The following is a 19,141-nucleotide window of genomic DNA, read 5'->3' on the forward strand; positions in this document are numbered from 1 at the left end:
TCCTTCCATCCCATTGTATAATGCTGCTGCGAAGGATTACCTGCCTTGTTAGTGCCTATAAATGGACACTTAAGTTCTTTGCAAGTAATAGTGTGTAGACTTCCTTAAGAATGTATATGAGAGGCTGCAGAGGTGCATCGTTCAGCAACTACCCACACTTGCTGCCCTTGCAGAGGACTCTGGTTTGGATCCTGGCACCCACATGGCAGCTAATAATCCCTTATAAATCTAGTTCCAGGGGATCTGACACCCCTTCTGACCTCAGGCTCCTCTATACACGTAATGCACATAAACTGGTACAGTCACATACATATGAAAATAATGTATGAAAAGAAAGGGAACATGGTGAATAACCTTAGGAATATATGGCTGCTATTTCAGGACATGTATATTCAGAATGAATTTGTAGATGGGAGCTAGCTTATAGGTTTCAGGGTAAATGTACTTGTACTTTGTTAGCAGAGACCTGGGAACAGCAAATACAAAGGCTCTGAGAGTGGCATGGAGTTGCATGTGGAAGCAAAATACAGCAAGGAGGCCCCATGAGTCAGGTCTGGAGATGAAAGTGGATGTTCAGAATCCCACATACTCTTGTGAGGGTTGAGTTGGAGCACTTGCCCCCATGTTCTGTGTTCACTTAAGCATTCTCATTAGGTAGACAGAACTACTTCTTGGAGAACAGAATGTGGCTTGCCACCTGTGTTGTCAGGCTGTCAGGTCAGAGAAAGACTTCACAAATGAGGCGTGGTGTAGAGGATGGGATTGAAGGAACAGCTGAAACTTTCAGATAAGAACTCTGGTAAAGGTGGACCCAGGCTTGCTTGGGAGATGATGGTTAGGAATGAGAAGGAAGTTGGAAACAGGTAATTAAAATGGGGTCTTCTTATGTTAGCTCTTGCATTCCATGGTAGATTTGGATATTTTAACTACTTGTGGAGTGTCACCACACACTTTTGAAACAAATAATATTTATTTTTGTTTTTGGTTTTTCAAGACAGGGTTTCTCTGTGGAGTCCTGGTAGTTTGGAATTCTGTAGACAAGGCAGGCCTTGAACTCAGACATCCATCTGCCTTTGCCTCCCAAGTGCTAGGATTAAAAGTATGCACAACTGTGCCTGGCTTAATTTGTTAATATTTGTTATACACCTTAAAATACATTCCTTTGACAATCTTAAGAATGTACAGGTTTAACATTAATTGTTCTCTGTTTTTCTTCTCTTAGTGTCTTGGACATAACTTCACATTTACATTAGAACACTGGTTTTCATCCTTCCTAATGCTGTGACCCTTTAATACAGTTTCTCATGTTGTAGTGACCCCTCCAACCATAAAATTATTTTTGTTGCTACTTTATAACTGTAATTTTGCTATTGTTTTAAATTATAATGCAAATATCTGATATGCAAGTCCTGTGAAAGGGTTATTCAACCCTCAAGGGGGTCATGACTCATAGGTTGAGAACCATTGCATTAGAAGAATATCCCCAAACTTGGAGTATTATAATTAAGTTTCTGATTGTTCACACTATACACAAAGTATAACTAGTTGCAGGTGAAACAGACACACACACACACACACACACACACTAGGGTAGAAGATGACACTTTTAAGGGCCTTAAAGAATGTAATAGAGAAATACTTCATTTTCAGTTTGCAAGAGGATGTGGTAATTTGTTCCTGTCATATTTCTTGTGATGGTAAATTCAAAGTTGTGCTGCTCAGGGCTTTGCCACTAGCCACACAGTCTCAGAGCACTTGAAATGTTGCTGGACCAGATCTCCATGTGCTGTAACAGTAGTTTATGTCCCAGATCTTAGAGTCTCTCTATGCAAAAGGAATGCAAGATATTGTAATAATAATTTTAAAATATTGACTGAAGGGGCTGGAGCAATGGCTCAAAGGTTAAGAGCACTGGCTGCTCTTCCAGAGAGCCTGATTCTATTCTCAGCACCCACATGGTGGGTCACAACTGTCTGTGACTAATCCCAGGGGATTTGACACCTTCTTCTGGCCTTGGCACCAGGCATGCCCAGGAAGCACAGACATTCATGTAGACACAGCACCCAGACATAAAATTAGGAAAGAAAAAAAGATTGAATGCCAAAATAGTGTTGTGTCATATATGTTGGGTTAAGTTTAAGTTTGCTTGTTTCTTTTTATTTTCATTTCACTTGACTAACAGAATGTTTTTTCTTTTAGCAGCATGCCTAGAGGTTTGTTGAAATTCAGACTAAGCATTACTTTCATTTGAAGATAAATTATCTGTTTGTTCAATTTCCAAACTTGGTAAATTTCAGAATTTCCCTTGTAATGGTACTTCCTGACAACTTCCAGGGTGTTCTGTTTCAGAGATAACTTCCTGGACAGTCACTTCTAGGGCTTTCATTGCAGGTAACTTCCCTTTTCTCTAAAAACACTCTCAGAACTTTGAGTTGTAAAGACACATTTGGCTTTTTCCAGGCATGTGTGATGTGTGTTTGTTTTCCCTTTGTAATTAGAAATATATGGTGTAATACTTCTATGTTGGGGATAGTCTGTCCTCAATCATTTTTCTTAATGGTTTTCTGATCCTTTGAAGATCTTTTTTCTTGATAAGTAATCCTCAGGCTGGGAGACTTTCTGTTCCTGCTTTTGGGTATATTATGGAATTGTCTCATCTTTCAGGATTGGATCACTGATCTGATGATGAAGCCACATTGCTGCCTAGTAGGGTAGAAAACTGCAGCCTCTACGACAGGAGACATGGTGCTTAGCCAGCCACTTAACTAGGTAAATACTTAGTAAAGGCATCTTTTAAAGCAAAGGATTTTCCCATCAAAGATAAGCCTCTTGTTTTAAATTTTGTTTTTACATTGCATCTCCATCAGTCTCCCTTCAGATTACAAAAAGGTACAGGCCCTTAATTAGACACGTGTTCACCTTTAAAAAGATACAATGTCTGTCTCTCAGACTTTATGACCTCAGGTTCCAGAATATCAAGGCAACATTCTTTTAAAGGCATGCTTCACTTTGGTTTGAACCCAAATTCAGAACCAGTCTCCTTGTTGTTCAAGGGAAAGGATAACCAGACAAGAAGACACTTAGTCATGATCTGGCCTGGGCATTACTTCTCCAGGTGCCCCGAGGATGTTTCCTTGTTCGGTACACACATGCCACTCTTTTCACTCATGTCATCTGGAGATGAGCATTTACTCTCGAACTTGAGGTAGGAAGCCAGGTGACTTTCCTCCCAGGTTTTGCTGTTAGTTGGAATATGCAGCCAGTCTCTTTGTAAAAGGAGACAGGGAAAGAACAGTGGCTTATGGGGAGAGGGGAGAGTGGAGTTACCTAGCCCCATGTGTACTTGAAAAGAGGGCAATTGTGCTTGGCTCATGGAAGAAGGACCGCTTGATTTAAAGAAAATCTCTTCATTCTTAGTTTAAATTGTCCTATCCTGGCCAAGTGATTCTTTACTTCTGATGACTGCCTGTGATTTCCACTTCTTTGACATGAGCATCTCAGAGATTTGACTTCAATTAAGAATTTGAGGTAAACAAGGAGGCCTGAGTGGAAGGTACAGTAAATTCTTAGCACTGCATGCTTGATTAAAGAATTAACAGCACCTACCCAGACTGATGTATTCAACGTGGGGACAGTCAACATTTGGTGGGGAGGATGCCTAGCTTCTTAGGAGAGGGACTTAGAAGACAGAGAAGCCAGAATGAGGGAGGAGGGTGTGTTTTACCCTCTTGAAGCACATTACTTGGTAGGGCGATCAGATGAGACTGCTGTCATCCACCTGTTTCCTACTAAAACTTCCCTCTGCGTTTAATGAGCACAGTTACTATTTCTCTTGGTTTTCCCTGGACCATCTTGATTTTAGCACCAAAAGTTCTCTATCCTAGTAAAATCTTTATTCTGGAAAATTGAGATGGTTGGTCATTCTGACTGTATTTCAAGGTATTTGGGTAGCACATGGATTAGCTTAAAAAAACTGACCCAGATTTCTCTGCCTTCTTCGTTGCTCAGAAAAGCCAAGAATGCCCATGTTATATACACTGGATGCTGGTTATGTTAACACTAGCTGCCATCAATTACATGCCTCCATGCACCAAGTACACAATAATGTTGAATGCTCATGGCAACCAAGAGCTAGAGTAACTAAAACACAGTTGGAGGAGGAGGAGGAGGCCAGAGCTGAGGGCAGTGATGGGGTCTTTCTTAATCTTACAGAACTAGAATGCAGCTGAGCTGGATTTGAAATTCAGTGTGCACAAATCTGCTCTTTTCTGCTTGTGAGTGGACAGCGTCTCTGATTTGCAACAGTTCTGTGGACATCAGCTGTTTCTATCATGCCCATGCTTGTTCCTGTTCTTCATGGTAGCATAAGCATCCCTTGGGGGTCACATTCAGACAAGCTACCCAAGAAGTTGCAATAACTAGTTTCATCTATAGTAGCCCCAGATTGATAAGCCACCCCCACCTCTTGCTTTGACTCTCTAATTCTCACTGCCTTTTGATAGGATTTTGCTATGCAGGCCTGGCTGGTCTCAAATTCTCCTGCGTTGTTTTCCCAGGTACTGGGGTTACAGGTGTGCATTGTCACGCCTAGTCATCTTTCTTTTTTTAATGGGAAGAGGGAAGTGCTGGCATTGTTATTTTAATCACAACAGATGAGCAATAAGCTTGAACTGAAACATCTTTGCATCTATAAATCTAAACATTTTAATAAAAAAATCACCAAAGATTCAGAATATTAGAATAGAGTTCTTATTGAGTTCAAAATTAGGCAAACATACACACACACACACACACACACACACACACACACACACACACACACAAGTAATTTTTTCCAACAAGTAAAAGTTAGCTTCTCAGTTACTTGATTTGGAGTAGATAGAAGACTGGCTTCCTTGCTGTGATAAAAGGTGTTATGCACATAATTTTAAGATAGAAGCAAAAAATTATTGTCTAGGGCTGTAAGCTGTAAATGGTTCATTTCAGGGAAAAATCTTTCCAGGTGCTCAGCCCTTAGAAATCCCTCCACTAAAATCAGAGATGATTGAAGCTCTTAGCATAATGATGGGAGCCCTCACTGGTAGGCATCATGCTGAGAAGGAATTGCCTTGGATTGTGTAGAGAGATGCAGAAAGCTTTTAGGTTATCCTCTGCTTTTATTTCATCAGTTCACACCTGAGAGTTATGCCCTCTACAACAGAATTGAAACAACTCAGTTCAAGTTGCATAATTTAGCCCAGAGGAGCTAGATTTAAGAAAGGCTTGAGTACAATAGGAGAGACAGTGAATCTATTTGATCCAATCAGCAAATATTTATGGAGTACTCACTCAGTTTCACGGTAGTGTGCTAGATGCTGGGCATACAAAGAGGAACAACGGCATGTGGCTCCTGCAACAAGGAGCTCACATGGAGGGAGATGAAATGGGACCAGTATGAAAGCAGGTTCTTCAGGACCAGTTTCAGATGTTTATAGGTGGCTATGACAAAAGACTCTAGGCCAGGTGGAGTTAGTAACAACTAATTCCCTCAGTTCTGGAGGTTGGAAGTCTGGGCTTGGGGGAGTATGGGTGGGTTCTGTGAGGTCTTTCCTGGATCACAGGGTACTTGCTTGGTCTCTTCCTTTATCAGTCCCATTAACTCAGGATTCCATCCCTCTGACCCACTGAACTTTGCTTCCTAGAAGACCTGTGCATATACAGACACATTGGGGGCTGGGGACTCAATATACATGTCAGGGAGCATATGACAGTCCACAGAAATAATCCCTAACTCATTTTAGAGCAAGTGTCAACACATAACCCATGCCATAATTCTCTTTTTCTTTACATACATCTGAGTGGCAAATGAAAGGGTGTTTTACAAGTTTGTTTTGAAATGGTTAGTTTTGAAATAAGTAATGATTAGCCACTGGCTGCTGCTTGTCCGGGAACTTTTGAAAAACAAGAAAACTAAACATATTTTCAAATACAATAAAATATTTGTGAGTTGGACAGAATGTGGTGACATAAGCCTTTAGCCCTGCACTCAGTAGACAGAGGCAGGTTCATCTCTGTGAGTTCCAGGTTAGCCAGGGTTGCATAGACCCTGTCTCAAAATCAAACAAAAACAAAAACACACTAAACAACAGCAGAATTCATGAGTTCTATTTGACAATGAAATGGACATAATGCTAACTTTTAGTGTTTGATTTAGCATTAATTTCATGGTTTACACGTTTTTCTAAGTCTTAAGAACCGAGGGTCTTAAACTGCTAATTAGATCCTAAGTATTATCTGTAATGTCTAACAGATAAAAGGACTAGGCCTGCTCTGGGACCCAGTGGCTGCTGCCGGCCTTCCTTCTGAGCTCTTATGTAGCATTCCCAGCTCTTTGTTTAGCATCTTGATGACTCATTGGGTCTTTGGACTAGATGTGTTTCAAGCATCCTCCCTTCTTGCCTACCATCTGTTCTGTTTTCCTTACCATTCCTGTTAGATGGACACCACCACCTAGCTGGTGAAGACTTGGGAGCTATTGCATGACTTCCAAATCCATTGTAAGAGGTGAATGCTTGCTTGTTAAGTATCTGGAAACCTGTTATGGTAGTGACTTCTAGACTTCTTTGGAGACCTGTACAGTTGGTCTGGGGCAAGGCTTTGGAATTTGTTCCAACAAGTTGTCCTGTTTAGTAATGCTTGGGCAAGCTATTAGCTTTCTTGTCACTGTGTCAGGATGCATGTTATAAACAACTAAAAGAAAGAATTATGTATTTTGGTTTATGATTTTAGAGATTTCAACCCATATTCCTTAACTTCATTGAATATGGGCCCATGTTGAGATCATCGTGGTGTTGAGAACCTTAGGGTAGACAGGAAGCAGGGAGGGATGGAGGAAGGAAGGGGTTGGTCTCTGGCCCCGTTAAAGTTTACCTTCAAAGGCATGACCAGGCCCTTCACAAAGCAAAACCTTCAAAAGTATCTTCCTAATGAACTACTACTTCCAAATAAGCCTTACCACCTAAAGTTTTCAGAAGCTCTCCAGATCATACCACCAGCTGGGGGACCTTCAACACAACAACAATAATAGTAGGAAGTATTGGTGTGATGGAAAATACATATTATTATACCATAACATTTTATTGCTCTAAATCAAGTCTGGAAGGGCTCCCCAGCTGTTTGCCCCAAGTGCAATAGAATCTTATGATTGGACAGACTTTTTCGCTTTGACTTGTAGGGCACCTAGAACTTGGTGACCTACTACAACAATGGTTTCTGGGGAAATGGTATTGTCTTGTTTATTTTATTGCAAATGTGAGGCAGATCCCTTCCTTAATTTTCCATAGCCCATAAGAGATCAGGTGCGAACATTTCATAAGGCTTGCTGAAGGAGAGTCATACAACAATGTAATGACAACACGGTGCAGGCTCAGGCTCAGGCTCAGGCTCATTCTATGCCCCAGTGACTCCAAGTTGACCCAACTTTCCCATGAACCTTGAAGCAGCTTACTTTCCATCCACAGAAATGACTGTTGTCATTTCCATGACTGAAATTCAGGCAAAACTTTCCACTTCAGAAAGAGGAGGGAGTTTTTTTTTTTTTTTTTTTTTTTTTCCCTCACTTTACTGTTGCATCCCAGTCCTTTGAGCACGTATTTCCTAATTTAGAATTACAGAAAGTGGAAATATCCAGTCCTTACATGAAAATTTAACTCCAAGCTGAAGTTGTGGGATGTTCTGCACTGGGACCATCCACATGTCAACTCCAGTAGCCAAGCCCATGTTTCTAACTGCTGTGTCAGTCCTCCCTGTCATTCTTTAACAGAGGCTCAGCACTCTCGGGTTATAGTGTACTTCACCCTCTAGAGACAGTAAACTAATTGTCTTTCAGTTGATACATTAAGTCCTATGAGGTACTTTTCCCAGCTGAACTGATAGGAAGTAGGGAGTTTAAACCATTTAGCTGAAGTCACATCACCATGGAGGGACATGTTGAGATCTGACCTGATGTCTCTTTGTTTCAAGTTTATGAATTTAGCTATTATGAAACCCTGACAAACACTGAGGTGATAGATTGGCCATTGGATTTAAATGATAGATTGGTCCTTAATGGGACAAAAAATTAAAAAGTCGGAGAAGGCATGCTGAAAGAGGGAAATGACTGAGTCAGCCTGGATTATGACAGTCTCTTGGCACCATGGATCTCTGTTCTCTTCTTTATTGTTCTGTCTTGATTAATGGTTATCATTCTTCAGATCTTTGTTAACAAGTAAATCATCATCCTCGACTTTCCAGGAGCCAAGTACCAGCTCGTGCTGTGGTGAAGCAGCCTATCCGAGGAGCCAGTGGCAGGACCACAGTCACAGCCATTGTTCAGACTGGTGGGGACTGGAGCACCGGCCTCTTCAGCGTCTGCAGAGATAGGAAAATCTGTACGGGTTTCCTTTTCCCTCAAGCTCCTCCTTACCCTTTTCTTCCCTGAGGTATCAGTAAATGGGAAAGCTACCCCATCACTAGGTCAGAAAGTAAATGACTTCAGAATAACTGCACTAGTCTAGTGCTTCAAGCCTACTCCATTGGGGAAAAATCATGCTTTTCAACAATGTAGACCCATTCATAGGATTTTTTTTTTTTTTGTAAGTGGTATTTTTAAGATTTTTAAATTTAAATTATAGACTATTGTTGGCCAAGATATATAAAATATCCTTCCTTATCCACTAGAAATGACAGTGTAAACTAGTAGAGAACAGCAAGAGTTACAATAGCTTTTTACCAGATAACTACATTTCTTAGTAGGAGCTTAGTCTGAGGAAATAAACTATGCCCAAACTTACCAGGAACTATAACACTGCAGCATTGGTTACTGTAGCAAAGCTTGTGACAGCACAGATATTTCATCCATCCACTGAATTATTATACAGCTATGAAAAGTCTTGTGATAGAGTAACATTTATTGAGTAAAAAGATCTTTTATATAGAGTTTCATTTTTGTTAATTTATTTTTTGAGATAGGGTCTCATTATGTTTCCCTGGCTGGTCTGGAGCTCATAGAGGTCCACTTGCCTCTGCCTCCTGAGTGCTGGATACAAATACTATTATTTACAGCAGATGTCTCCAGATGACAGGCTAACAAATACGTTTCATTTTTTGTTTTTATTATCTTTTCAATATCTCCATAAAGAATAAGTATTACTCTTGTAGCAAGAATAATTTGAAAGGAAACCCCCTTTGTTGACTGAGATCTTCCTGGCTCTGGTTCAGTTGTCAAGAGGATCTAGTTTCATGACTGACTTCTGACCTGTGGCTTAGAGCTAAGACATATTGAGCCACTGTTTATCTCAGCTGCCATGTGTCAGGATCCCAGAACCCATGAGAAGCAAGTATTGTGACCTGCTTTCTGTCTACCCTCTTCTCCCTAGACAGAGTCCACATACTTAGAAGGCTATCGAAAGATTTTAAAAGAAAATCTACTTTGAAATTTAAAAACACCATTTAATGATCATAAAATAGAAAAACATAAGAGACAAACAAAGGACAGAACAGTATCTATAGGTGTGGATATTTTGGTGCATCCCCATCCCCCAGATCCCCCACTTATATGTGTGCATAATTTACACAAATGGAAGAATTATACATACACATTCTAAGACACCTCTGTTTGAATTTCACCACATGTTTAGGTGATCACACCACATAATCACAACTGGAGCTAATTTCTTAAATTGCTTTATGAATCCCCTTGTGCCACAGTTTATTTATGCTGATGCTCCTGTTGGTGGATATTTATGTGGTTTATTCAAACCAATGCTGTGGGACTCTGTTTGATTGGATGTTGTTTTTTGTATAGTGTGAGGATATCTGTCTTGGGTAATTGCTAATGAACAAAATTGCTGACCAAACAGAACATGCCTCTTTAAATTACAGTAGGTGTCACCGAGTGGCTTTCCTTCCGGAAGGTGAATTAATTCACACTCCCACTGGCAACGCATGTGTGTGCTTCGTTCCTCTCTGAGTATCTTACTATTGGAAGTTTTGGCTCCCTTGCAATAACTAATCTTAAGTGTGCTGTGCTCAAGTTTCTACCTGCCTTTCCTACTTCTGCTCTCTGGGCCCCTGCAACACAGCTTCTTTGTCTTTGTCTTGACTTGCCTGTGAGTGAGAAGGATGGTGTTCCGCCCACAAGAGTAGAGAATAGGCTGTTGAAGTAAAGGGAAAGGCTGAATGTGTGCCACAAATCCATATTGACCTTGAGTTCTGTAAAAGAAGAGAATATATGACTAATAACCTATCTGTACATTCTCCTTATATAAATGACATGTTACAGAAGAAGGATCCTTGTCTCTTTGTAAATACTAATTTGTGGTTGTAAACAAGAACAACAACAAAAATCGATTGGGGGGATACTTCCTTCCAGATATTTTCTCTATATTTACCCGTGTAAATCCTTTAGTGATATATGTTTTTGCTTTGTAACCCTTTAAGCAAAGCATAAATGGTATAAAGCTGTACCCCTTAATGCCATTTGATTTTTAAAAATTCAAATTAGTCTTAGAGACTTAGCTAGTTGTTTCTCTCTCTCTCTCTCTCTCTCTCTCTCTCTCTCTCTCTCTCTCCTCTCTCTCTCTCTCTCTCTCTCTCTCTCTCTCTCTCTGTGTGTGTGTGTGTGTGTGTGTGTGTGTGTGTGTTGTATGTGCAGGTGTGGGTACCAGTGTGCATGGACAGAGGCCAGAGGAGGGCATCTGATATCCTCCTCTATTATGCTCCATTTTATGCTCCTTTGAAACTGGTTCTTTCATTGAACCTAGAGCTAAACTGGCAACCATGAAGCCCCACCACTCCTCTTGTCTTTGTCTTTCACAGTCCTGGCATTTCAGGTGTGCATGCTGGCTTGTTAGTGGGTGCTGGGATCCAAACCCAGGTTCTCATGGTTGCACAGTAAGCATTCTTAACCCCCGAGCCATCTCTTCAGTCCTTTTCCCACATTCTTAGTGGTTACACACTCATGCTTTACTTGTTCTTCAGCCTACTGACATACATTTACATTTGCAAATTTTGTGATACAGACATGTTACAATGACTGTCCTTGCAGGTGCCTTTTTTTTGCAGTTGCACAAGCATTACTCTAGGCACTGATCAGTGAAATTATTCATTCCTAGAGCATTTTAAGTCTTAATCGATTGACAAAGTTATCTACTGTGGTTAGGCCAATTCCCACATCCATGTATTGTTACTTTATGTCCCCAAACATATTAAAAATGGGGCATTCTTGTGAGTAGCATGTGGTTTCTGATAGTATTCATATGCCTTTCTAATGATATAATTAATAATTATAATATATCTAATGATATAATTAATAATTATAATTATTGTTGGCCATTGGTATTTCCTTTTCAGCAAGCTACCCATTCATGCCTTGTGCTATTTTCTTCTCTTCTGTTTTCTCTTATATGTGGATTTATGAGAGTGCCGCCCATATTCTACATGCTTACCCTGGCCTCTGATGTCACTGCAAAGTCTCCCCCTTCAGGAAAAGGATCCCTCCTTTCAACTCTTATGCATCCCTTCCTGTGGGTCTAGTCTGAGAGTTCTCATCTCCAACGATGCTCCTCATTATGCAGAAGAGTGACACTTGACTCAGAGGGTCCTTTTTTTTTTTTTTTCTCCAAGACAGGGTTTCTCTGTGGCTTAAAACATTCAAATGAGTTCAGACCATCCCACAGGGATAAATCTAATGGGCATACAGTCCTAGAATACACAAACTCTTTTGCATTAATTATGATAGGATAGAAATTTAAAATGTGAGAACATATGGACATAGGTATAGTACTAGGACTTTGGGGCCAGACTCCTGGAGTTCAAATCTGACCTCTGCCCTTCAATAACAATGTTATAAACTTAGGGGCAATGACTTAGTTCTTCTGGAGATTAGGTGAACTAATTATAAAATAAGGCTAGTAAGAGGACCTATTTTATTCATTGATTAGTTTTCTGAGATAGGGTCCTAGTAAGCACAAGCTGTTCTAGAATTTCCTGTGAATCCCAGGCTGTCCTTGAACTCATGATCCTATTGTCTCAGTCCCACAAGTACTGGGGTTATGGGGCAGGCTATCATGTAGGCCTTAAAAATGCCTAATTTATATGATTATTTCAAAGATTAAATGAACTCATATTACAAAATGTTTTCAACAAGAGCTTGACACATGGTGAACTCTTTATAAACATTAGCTATTGTGAAATAAAAGTTTGGGCTTCATAAAATTTTTTAAAAACCACAGCTGACTTTTGTTTCAAAGTGATTGGATTTGAGTATTGTGATTTGAATGAGACTGTTCCTCATAGGCTCATATGTTTTAATGCTTGCCCCCCAGATGGTGGAACTGTTTGGGAAGGATTATGAGGTGTGGCCTTGATGGAGGTAGTGTCACTTTTTTTTTTTCAAAGGGTAGGCTTTGAGGTTTCAAAAGCCCACATCCTTCCTCGTTAGCTCTTTCTCTGCATCTTGCTGTGGATCATATGTGAGCTCTCAGCTGCTGCTCTAGCACCATGTTCACCTGCTGTCATGCTCACTACCATGCTGGGCATGGACTCTAACCCTATGGAACCATGAGCCCCCAATTAAATGCTTTCTTTTAGAGGTTACTTCCATCATGGTGTTTTGTCACCTCAGTAGAAAAGTAAGATAAATATCTAAAAAGCACACTTACATGGTTATCTGACAGAAAGATTAAAAACCAACCAACCAACCCACCAATCCACCACCAAAAACCCAGCATGTGGGTCCTAACATGATGCAGAAATGCTGAGGCACAATCAACTTTCCAGGGTGCAATACAGCTCAGAGATGTGTAAACAGGATTGATCAGTTGCATAATTTGCCAGCTTTACAATTAGGCAAATTTTTATTAATTGCTTTATTTGTGGGAATTTACAGTATTTCATAATTTTCATAGACTGTGCCATTGATTTCAAATTGCCCTAATTCAATGTTGCAGATGCTGGCAGCCCTCTATGCTTGCTGCAAATTTGCTAGGCTTTTTGCTGTTTTCCAAGTTGTTCAGATTAGTTGTCAGTACTGGGTAGAGTCTCCTGTTCTGCTTGGGAATTATTCTTTAGTGCTGGGGACTGATCTTGTGCAGTCTATGTAAGAACACTACCGTGGAGCCATATCCCTGGGGTGTCAGGATTTTTTTTTTTTTTAAATTCAAGATAAAAGGTCTCAGAATTACTTTGGGCTCCATTTAGTTTTCTTTCAGCTACATGGTACCTACCATACCCTTGTATTTGGTGTACCAGAAGCTGTGGTGCCTAACATATCACACATGCTACAATGGCTAAAATAAAAATTTGACAATAGCACATGTTGGCAACAATGTCAAGCCATCAGAAGTCTTGAATGTTGTCATAGAGGGTATGGAATGGTACAAATGCTTTGCAGAAATATTTCTCTGTATTTGTAGAATTAAACATGTGACCTAGCAATTTCACTCTCAGTAAATGACTCAAATAAAATGAAGACATATACCTACACATGGACTTGGAGGTATGTCCATATAAAGACTTATGTGTAAGTGTGAATAGTGGTATTAATATAAAAAATGGAACAATAAAATGCCTATTAGTGGGAGAATAGTTTGTAGAATATTCATACAATGAACTGATAATTACTCAACAGTAATAACTATAGTTTCATATAACAACATGACTAACCCAAAAATACCTCATGATATTGCACAAAAATAAAACAGTTATAAAAGTAAGTGTGATTCCCTTGAGATGAGGGCTGAGAGGGGGCAAAATTTACTTATGAAAAGAAGTCATGGCTGTGTTTCCTTCAGGAATAGGGGTGGGCTGTTATATAGGTAAATGCAATTATTAATGTTACTCAAAGTGAATACTTAAGATTTGTGCATTTTCATATATAAAATTACCCTTGATTAAAATGTTTAGCATGTATGCTGCATATTTTTGTGTCAACTTGACAGGTGCTAAAATCATCTGAGAGGAGGGGACCTCAATTAAGAAAATACCTCTATATGATTGGGCTGTAGGCAGACCTGTAGGGCATTTTCTTAATTAGTGATTGATGAGGAAGGGCCCAGCCTATTATGAATGGTGCCATCCCTGGGCTGGTGGTTCTGGGTTCTATAAGAAATCAGGCTGAATAGGCAGACACCCACAGATATACACTCAACTGAACTCTGGAACCTAGTTGCAGAGAGGGAGCAATGAAGATCAAAGGGATCCGTATCAGGCTGGTGAAACCCATAGAAACAGCTGGCCTGAACAAGGGGGAGTACATCGATCCCAGACTACTGTCTGGGAGGCCAGCACGGGACTGATCCAGACCCCCGAACATGGATGTCAATGAGGAGGCCTCTGCACTGTAGGGGGCCTGTGGTAGTGGATTAGTATTTTTCCCTGGTGTCAGAAGGGACTTTGAGAGCCCATCCCATGTCTCGGCCTGGACACATGGGGGATGGCCTAGGCCTGGCCCAGGATGATGTGGTGGACTTTGGGGAGTCCCGGTTGAGGGCCCTACCCAGCCTGGGGAGTGGAGGGTGGATGGGATGGGGGGCAGGTGGGAGGTTGTGGGGGAGGACTTGGGGGAGGGGAAGGAGAGGGAGGAGGGATTGACATGTGAAGCAAGCTTGTTCCTAATTTGAACTAATAAAAAAATTACAAAAAAAAAGAAAGAAAGAAAGAAAGAAAGAAAGAAAGAAAGAAAGAAAGAAAGAAAGGAAAGAAATCAGGCTGAGCAAGCCACGGGGAGCAAGCCAGTAAGAAGCATCCCTCTCATGGCCTTTGCATCAGCTCCTGCCTCCAGTTTCCTGTCCTAGTTTAGTTCTTTTCCTGACTTCCTTCAATGATGAACATTTAGAAACATAAGCCAAATAAACCCTTTCCTTCCCAAGTTGCTTTGGTCATGGTGTTTTATCACAGCAATTACAACCCTAAATAAGACAGTATGTTTCCAAAGACTGGTTATCATGATATTTTTGTTGGTTCATAGTCCTAATTATTTGAAGTCATCAGGGTTGTCATCTCTTTGCAGTTTTAGGTGATAGAACGTCTTAACTGTGTGTCAGGAGCTCTTAACTTGTGGCCTGCTAATAGTTTCCAATGGCTGCATGAACTCCACGAAAGGGAATGCACAATTTGCCTGCCCATATGCATATATTTCCTTTTTCCTTCTGGAGCAACTTCATAACAGCCATTATATTCTCAAAAGGCTCTGTGGCCTCAAACGTCTTTAGATGAGAATCCGTGTTAGAGAGTCCACTCAGTCTGTGTAACAATCCGTATCAGTAGTTAATGGTGAATGAAGTAATAAGTAGAAACCATTTCCAGTTGGCACTCAAGGGTCCAGTCACCTAATAGTTTACAGATTAAAATGGACAAATGTCAGTGGTTCTGTGAAGCCAACAAAAATTAGAATAGCCTCTGATCTGAGAAAGAGAATAAAACCCTGGTAAGAATAGGAGACAGAGTCAGTGTATACCCAAAAGGCTTTCTATCATTTTTATGGAAAGGGATATCTGCTATTAAAGGATCTTCTAGTTTTCTAGGTCCATGTTAAGTAATGAAATTGGACAGAACATAACAAATTCAGTTATGATTCAAAAATTACTTAACATTTTTGACAGAAAAAAACACAGTTACCATAATCAATGCTAACAGAATTGTGTCAGGCTCAGCTTTGGCAATATTTAACAAAAGAACACAAGTTTGATGTGGCCAGGTAATGGCAATTCTCTAGCTCTGAGTTTTGAGAATTGTTTATTCATTCTTTGTCCCTGGTTGCAGGCAGACAATACAGTGTTGAATTGGTGGCACAGGGTTGTAAAACTATTTAAAATATGAAAATATAAAATGTGAAGTTGTCCCCTGAATATCTGAGAACACTGGCTTTCTTTTATGTGCAATTGACAGGTTTCTGTGGTCTCTTTTGTCCCATATGTCTGGAGTGTGACATTGCCAGGCATTATGGAGAGTGTCTTTGTTGGCCACTGTTACCAGGGTCTACCTTTGCATTGAGAATTGGCACCAGAGAGAGACATAAGATACAGGTAAGGGCAATTGAGGCATGTATGAGTCTAAATCTTTAGGAGAACTAGGATGCTTTTTCAACCTATGTTTCCCCAAAGTTATTGGGAGGGAGGGAGGGGGAGAGAGAGAAAGAGAGAGAGAGAGAGAGAGAGAGAGAGAGAGAGAGAGAGGAGAGAAGAAATATATAGGTATATATTGGCAAAGATGCTTTAAAATCTCACTTTTAATGAAAAAATGGTGGGGAATGAAAGTTCTGATTTCATTAATTTACTAGAAGCTATTACTTAACTCCTAGTTTTCAGTGGTTCTATACTCAAGGAAATGCTGTATAATGAATAATATTTCCAAGAAGAAATCATAATTCAGGCTGTTGATCAACAGGTTTGGTCAAATCATTGACTAACTTACACTTCCTGAGATATACTTTGATGCATAGAAATAGGAGGTTGTAGCCACTATCCCCTCCCATCTACAAAAATAAAACCACACATATGTCTCTTATTACTTCAAGACATGGCAGGTGGAATCAAACCTAATTTGGAAGAAGTACTTGTGAGGTCTGACTTAAAGTGTAGCCCATGTGACAGGGGATTTCTTGTGGTCCTTAACTTCTAATAGAGACAAGACTGAAGTCTGTGAGATGGTGAGGAGAGATGGGTGACAACACATACAGACACAGATCTTCAAAGGGGAAACTTATGTGGTTGGACACACAGACATACAGAGACAGAGACACAGACTCTCTCTCTCTCTCTCTCTCTCTCTCTCTCTCTCTCTCTCCCTCCCTCCTCTCTCTCTCTCTCTCTTTCTCTCTCTCATAGTATGTAGGTATTTGGTGGGATGATCTCTACAATATCTTTTTATGTGAACAAGAGTCAGACTTGTGTAACTCTTCACATATAAGGATTATATGTGTGTCTGATAAAAGTTTTCCTGGAAATGTAACTGGTAACCAATGATTGTCTCCAGGCAGGTAGTAGGGTGGCTGGGGACAGCTCTGGAGAAGAAGAAGGGAGAAGTTTCTTTTTACTTCCCATACCTTTTTACTATGGATATTTGGGACCATTAGTTTATTACCTGAAGGGACATTAGCCCACTGAGCATGTAGCTCTGATAGGCTTTGCCCTTCTCCCCGATTCCCTCTGCCTTGCTAAAAGCCATTAAGATTACATTCCTAAAGCTAGCCACCAAGGTCTATTCCCTTATTTGGTCACTTCTTCCTCCTGAGACTGACTACCAAGGTTCAACTATGGAAGTATTGAAGTTCAACAATCAAAAGCCCCCTTTGGCTCACCTAATTAACATGCCCAATTAAAATTAAACACCTCATCCTAAAACAGGGTTTCCCTTTTACCTTTAAAAGCTGCCATTTTTCTTTCTTTTAAAAAAGCTTATTTAATTTTTTTCATTTATTTTACATATCAACCACAGTTTCTCCTCCCTCGTTTCTTCCTATCCACTTCTCCTGTGTTCAAAAGGGGCAGGCCTCCCATGGGAGTCAACAAAGCATGAGGCAGGACCAAGCTCCTCCTCCTGCATCAAGGCTGGGCGAGGCATCCCAGCATGTGGAATAGGTTCCAAAAAACTAGCTCATGTGCCAGCGACAGGTCCTGATCCCACTGCTAGGGTTCCCACAAACAGATCAAACTACATAACTGTCACATACATACAGAAGGTCTAGGTTGGTCCCATGCAGGGCTCCCTAGCTGTCAGTCCAGAATCCTTGAGCTCCTATAAACTTAGGTTAGCTGCCTCTGTGTGTTTTCCTGTCATGATCTTGACTCCATCCCCTTATTTGTACAATCCTTGTTCCCTCTCTTCAATTGGACTCCCAGAGCTCAGCCCAGTTTTAGCTGTTGATCTCTACATCTGCTTCTATCAGTTACTGGATGAAGGCTCTATGATGACAGTTAGGGTAATCACCAATCTGAATACAGGAGGCCAGTTGAGGCACCCTGTCCACTATTGCTAGGGGTCTAATGGATGGAACTGGAAAAAATCATCCTGAGTGAGGTAACTCAGACCCAGACATGGTATGTACTCACTTATAAGTGGATACTAGAAGGTGCCATTTTCTCATGTGCCATGTCTGCCTCCTCCCTGTCCAGTGGCAGTCCTTTGTCTTCCTCTGCTTGGAACAAATATCCCTGCCCCCTTTCCCTTGTTCCCTTCCCCTTCTCCCTGGTCCTCTATCTTCTGTGTTTGCTCTTATTCCCTGCCCTCTGTCCCTCTGGGACAAATAAACTTAGTGCTGAGAACTTGGTTTTGGGGTCCTGAGCCAATATTTTCCTTTCATAACCTACTACAAAAAAAATAAATTAATGATTCTAAGAGACAACTAAAACGAAAAATTGGAGTTTTCAGTAAGAGGCACATGTCAAAACTTGAACGGGCAGGGCTCTAAACTGTAGATATTAACCAGCTATTGCTTGATACTTGGATAGCTATAGCCTAAATGTTGACTTAAGTGTTTGGTGGATCTTGGAAGTGGAGGGTGGGATAGTTCAGCCAGTAACACTACACAGGTCCTTGAGAAACAGAAATGGACCTGTATAATTTGATCTTGCCCTAGGGGACACTCTGTGAAGACTGGATGGTGGTGCATTGCTGCTGGCCTTTCTCTGTCTGTCAGGTGGCCCGAGAACTCAAGATAAGAACCTCCCAACTCTACGAAATCTGTGCAGTCCAAGCACCCAAGGATACCCTGGTTTGATAGCACTCCTCCTGCCTTCACTCTTCTATACCTTCCTCTTATACCTGTCTTAGACGGTTTTTTATTCCTATAGGTTTTCACTGGAATAGGAGAATAAATGATTTGCTCATTACTGTCTCTGCTGTGTTATGATTCCCCTGAGGTCTTGAGTATTTTCTGATTTTGCTATTTTGGTCTAGCCATGCATAGTACCTTCTAGAGGTGAGTAATATGTACTCCTTTCCCCCAGGGTTTTGGGAGGTTGACTTTTCTCCTAGTTTTCTGATGCCGTCCTTTCCTGAGAGGTGCCTGTGAGACTGGAAAATTTCCCCAAAGTATCAGTGATGGGCTGGGCATGATTAGCTAGGCACCAGTATCTTTGAAATAGTAATCCATTGCCCTTTCCCTGGCCCAACTCATTCTGTC

The 19,141-nt window shown here is 40.7% G+C and overlaps 1 protein-coding gene across 1 annotated transcript; it reads left to right on the plus strand.

The window, feature by feature from the left end:
* Positions 1–1,952: 1,952 nt before the first annotated feature.
* Plac8l1 (PLAC8 like 1) lies at positions 1,953–18,853 on the plus strand. The gene is made up of 4 exons (XM_027397996.2): positions 1,953–3,205; positions 8,272–8,408; positions 15,907–16,043; positions 18,596–18,853. Exons 1-4 carry the CDS (start codon positions 2,955–2,957, stop codon positions 18,734–18,736), a joined length of 666 nt encoding a protein of 221 aa, XP_027253797.1. The 5' UTR covers positions 1,953–2,954; the 3' UTR covers positions 18,737–18,853.
* Positions 18,854–19,141: the final 288 nt, after the last annotated feature.

Source organism: Cricetulus griseus, chromosome 2, assembly GCF_003668045.3.
Source record: "Cricetulus griseus strain 17A/GY chromosome 2, alternate assembly CriGri-PICRH-1.0, whole genome shotgun sequence".
In the NCBI taxonomy this organism is placed as follows: domain Eukaryota; kingdom Metazoa; phylum Chordata; class Mammalia; order Rodentia; family Cricetidae; genus Cricetulus; species Cricetulus griseus.

Excerpts from the sequence above, each read along its gene's own strand:
- Plac8l1 (XM_027397996.2), top strand. The coding sequence starts at position 2,955 with ATGACCTCAGGTTCCAGAATATCAAGGCAACATTCTTTTAAAGGCATG. Across the intron at positions 3,206-8,271 it reads CATTTACTCTCGAACTTGAG|GAGCCAAGTACCAGCTCGTG; the intron begins GTAGGAAGCCAG and ends TCGACTTTCCAG. Across the intron at positions 16,044-18,595 it reads GAGAGAGACATAAGATACAG|GGGACACTCTGTGAAGACTG; the intron begins GTAAGGGCAATT and ends ATCTTGCCCTAG.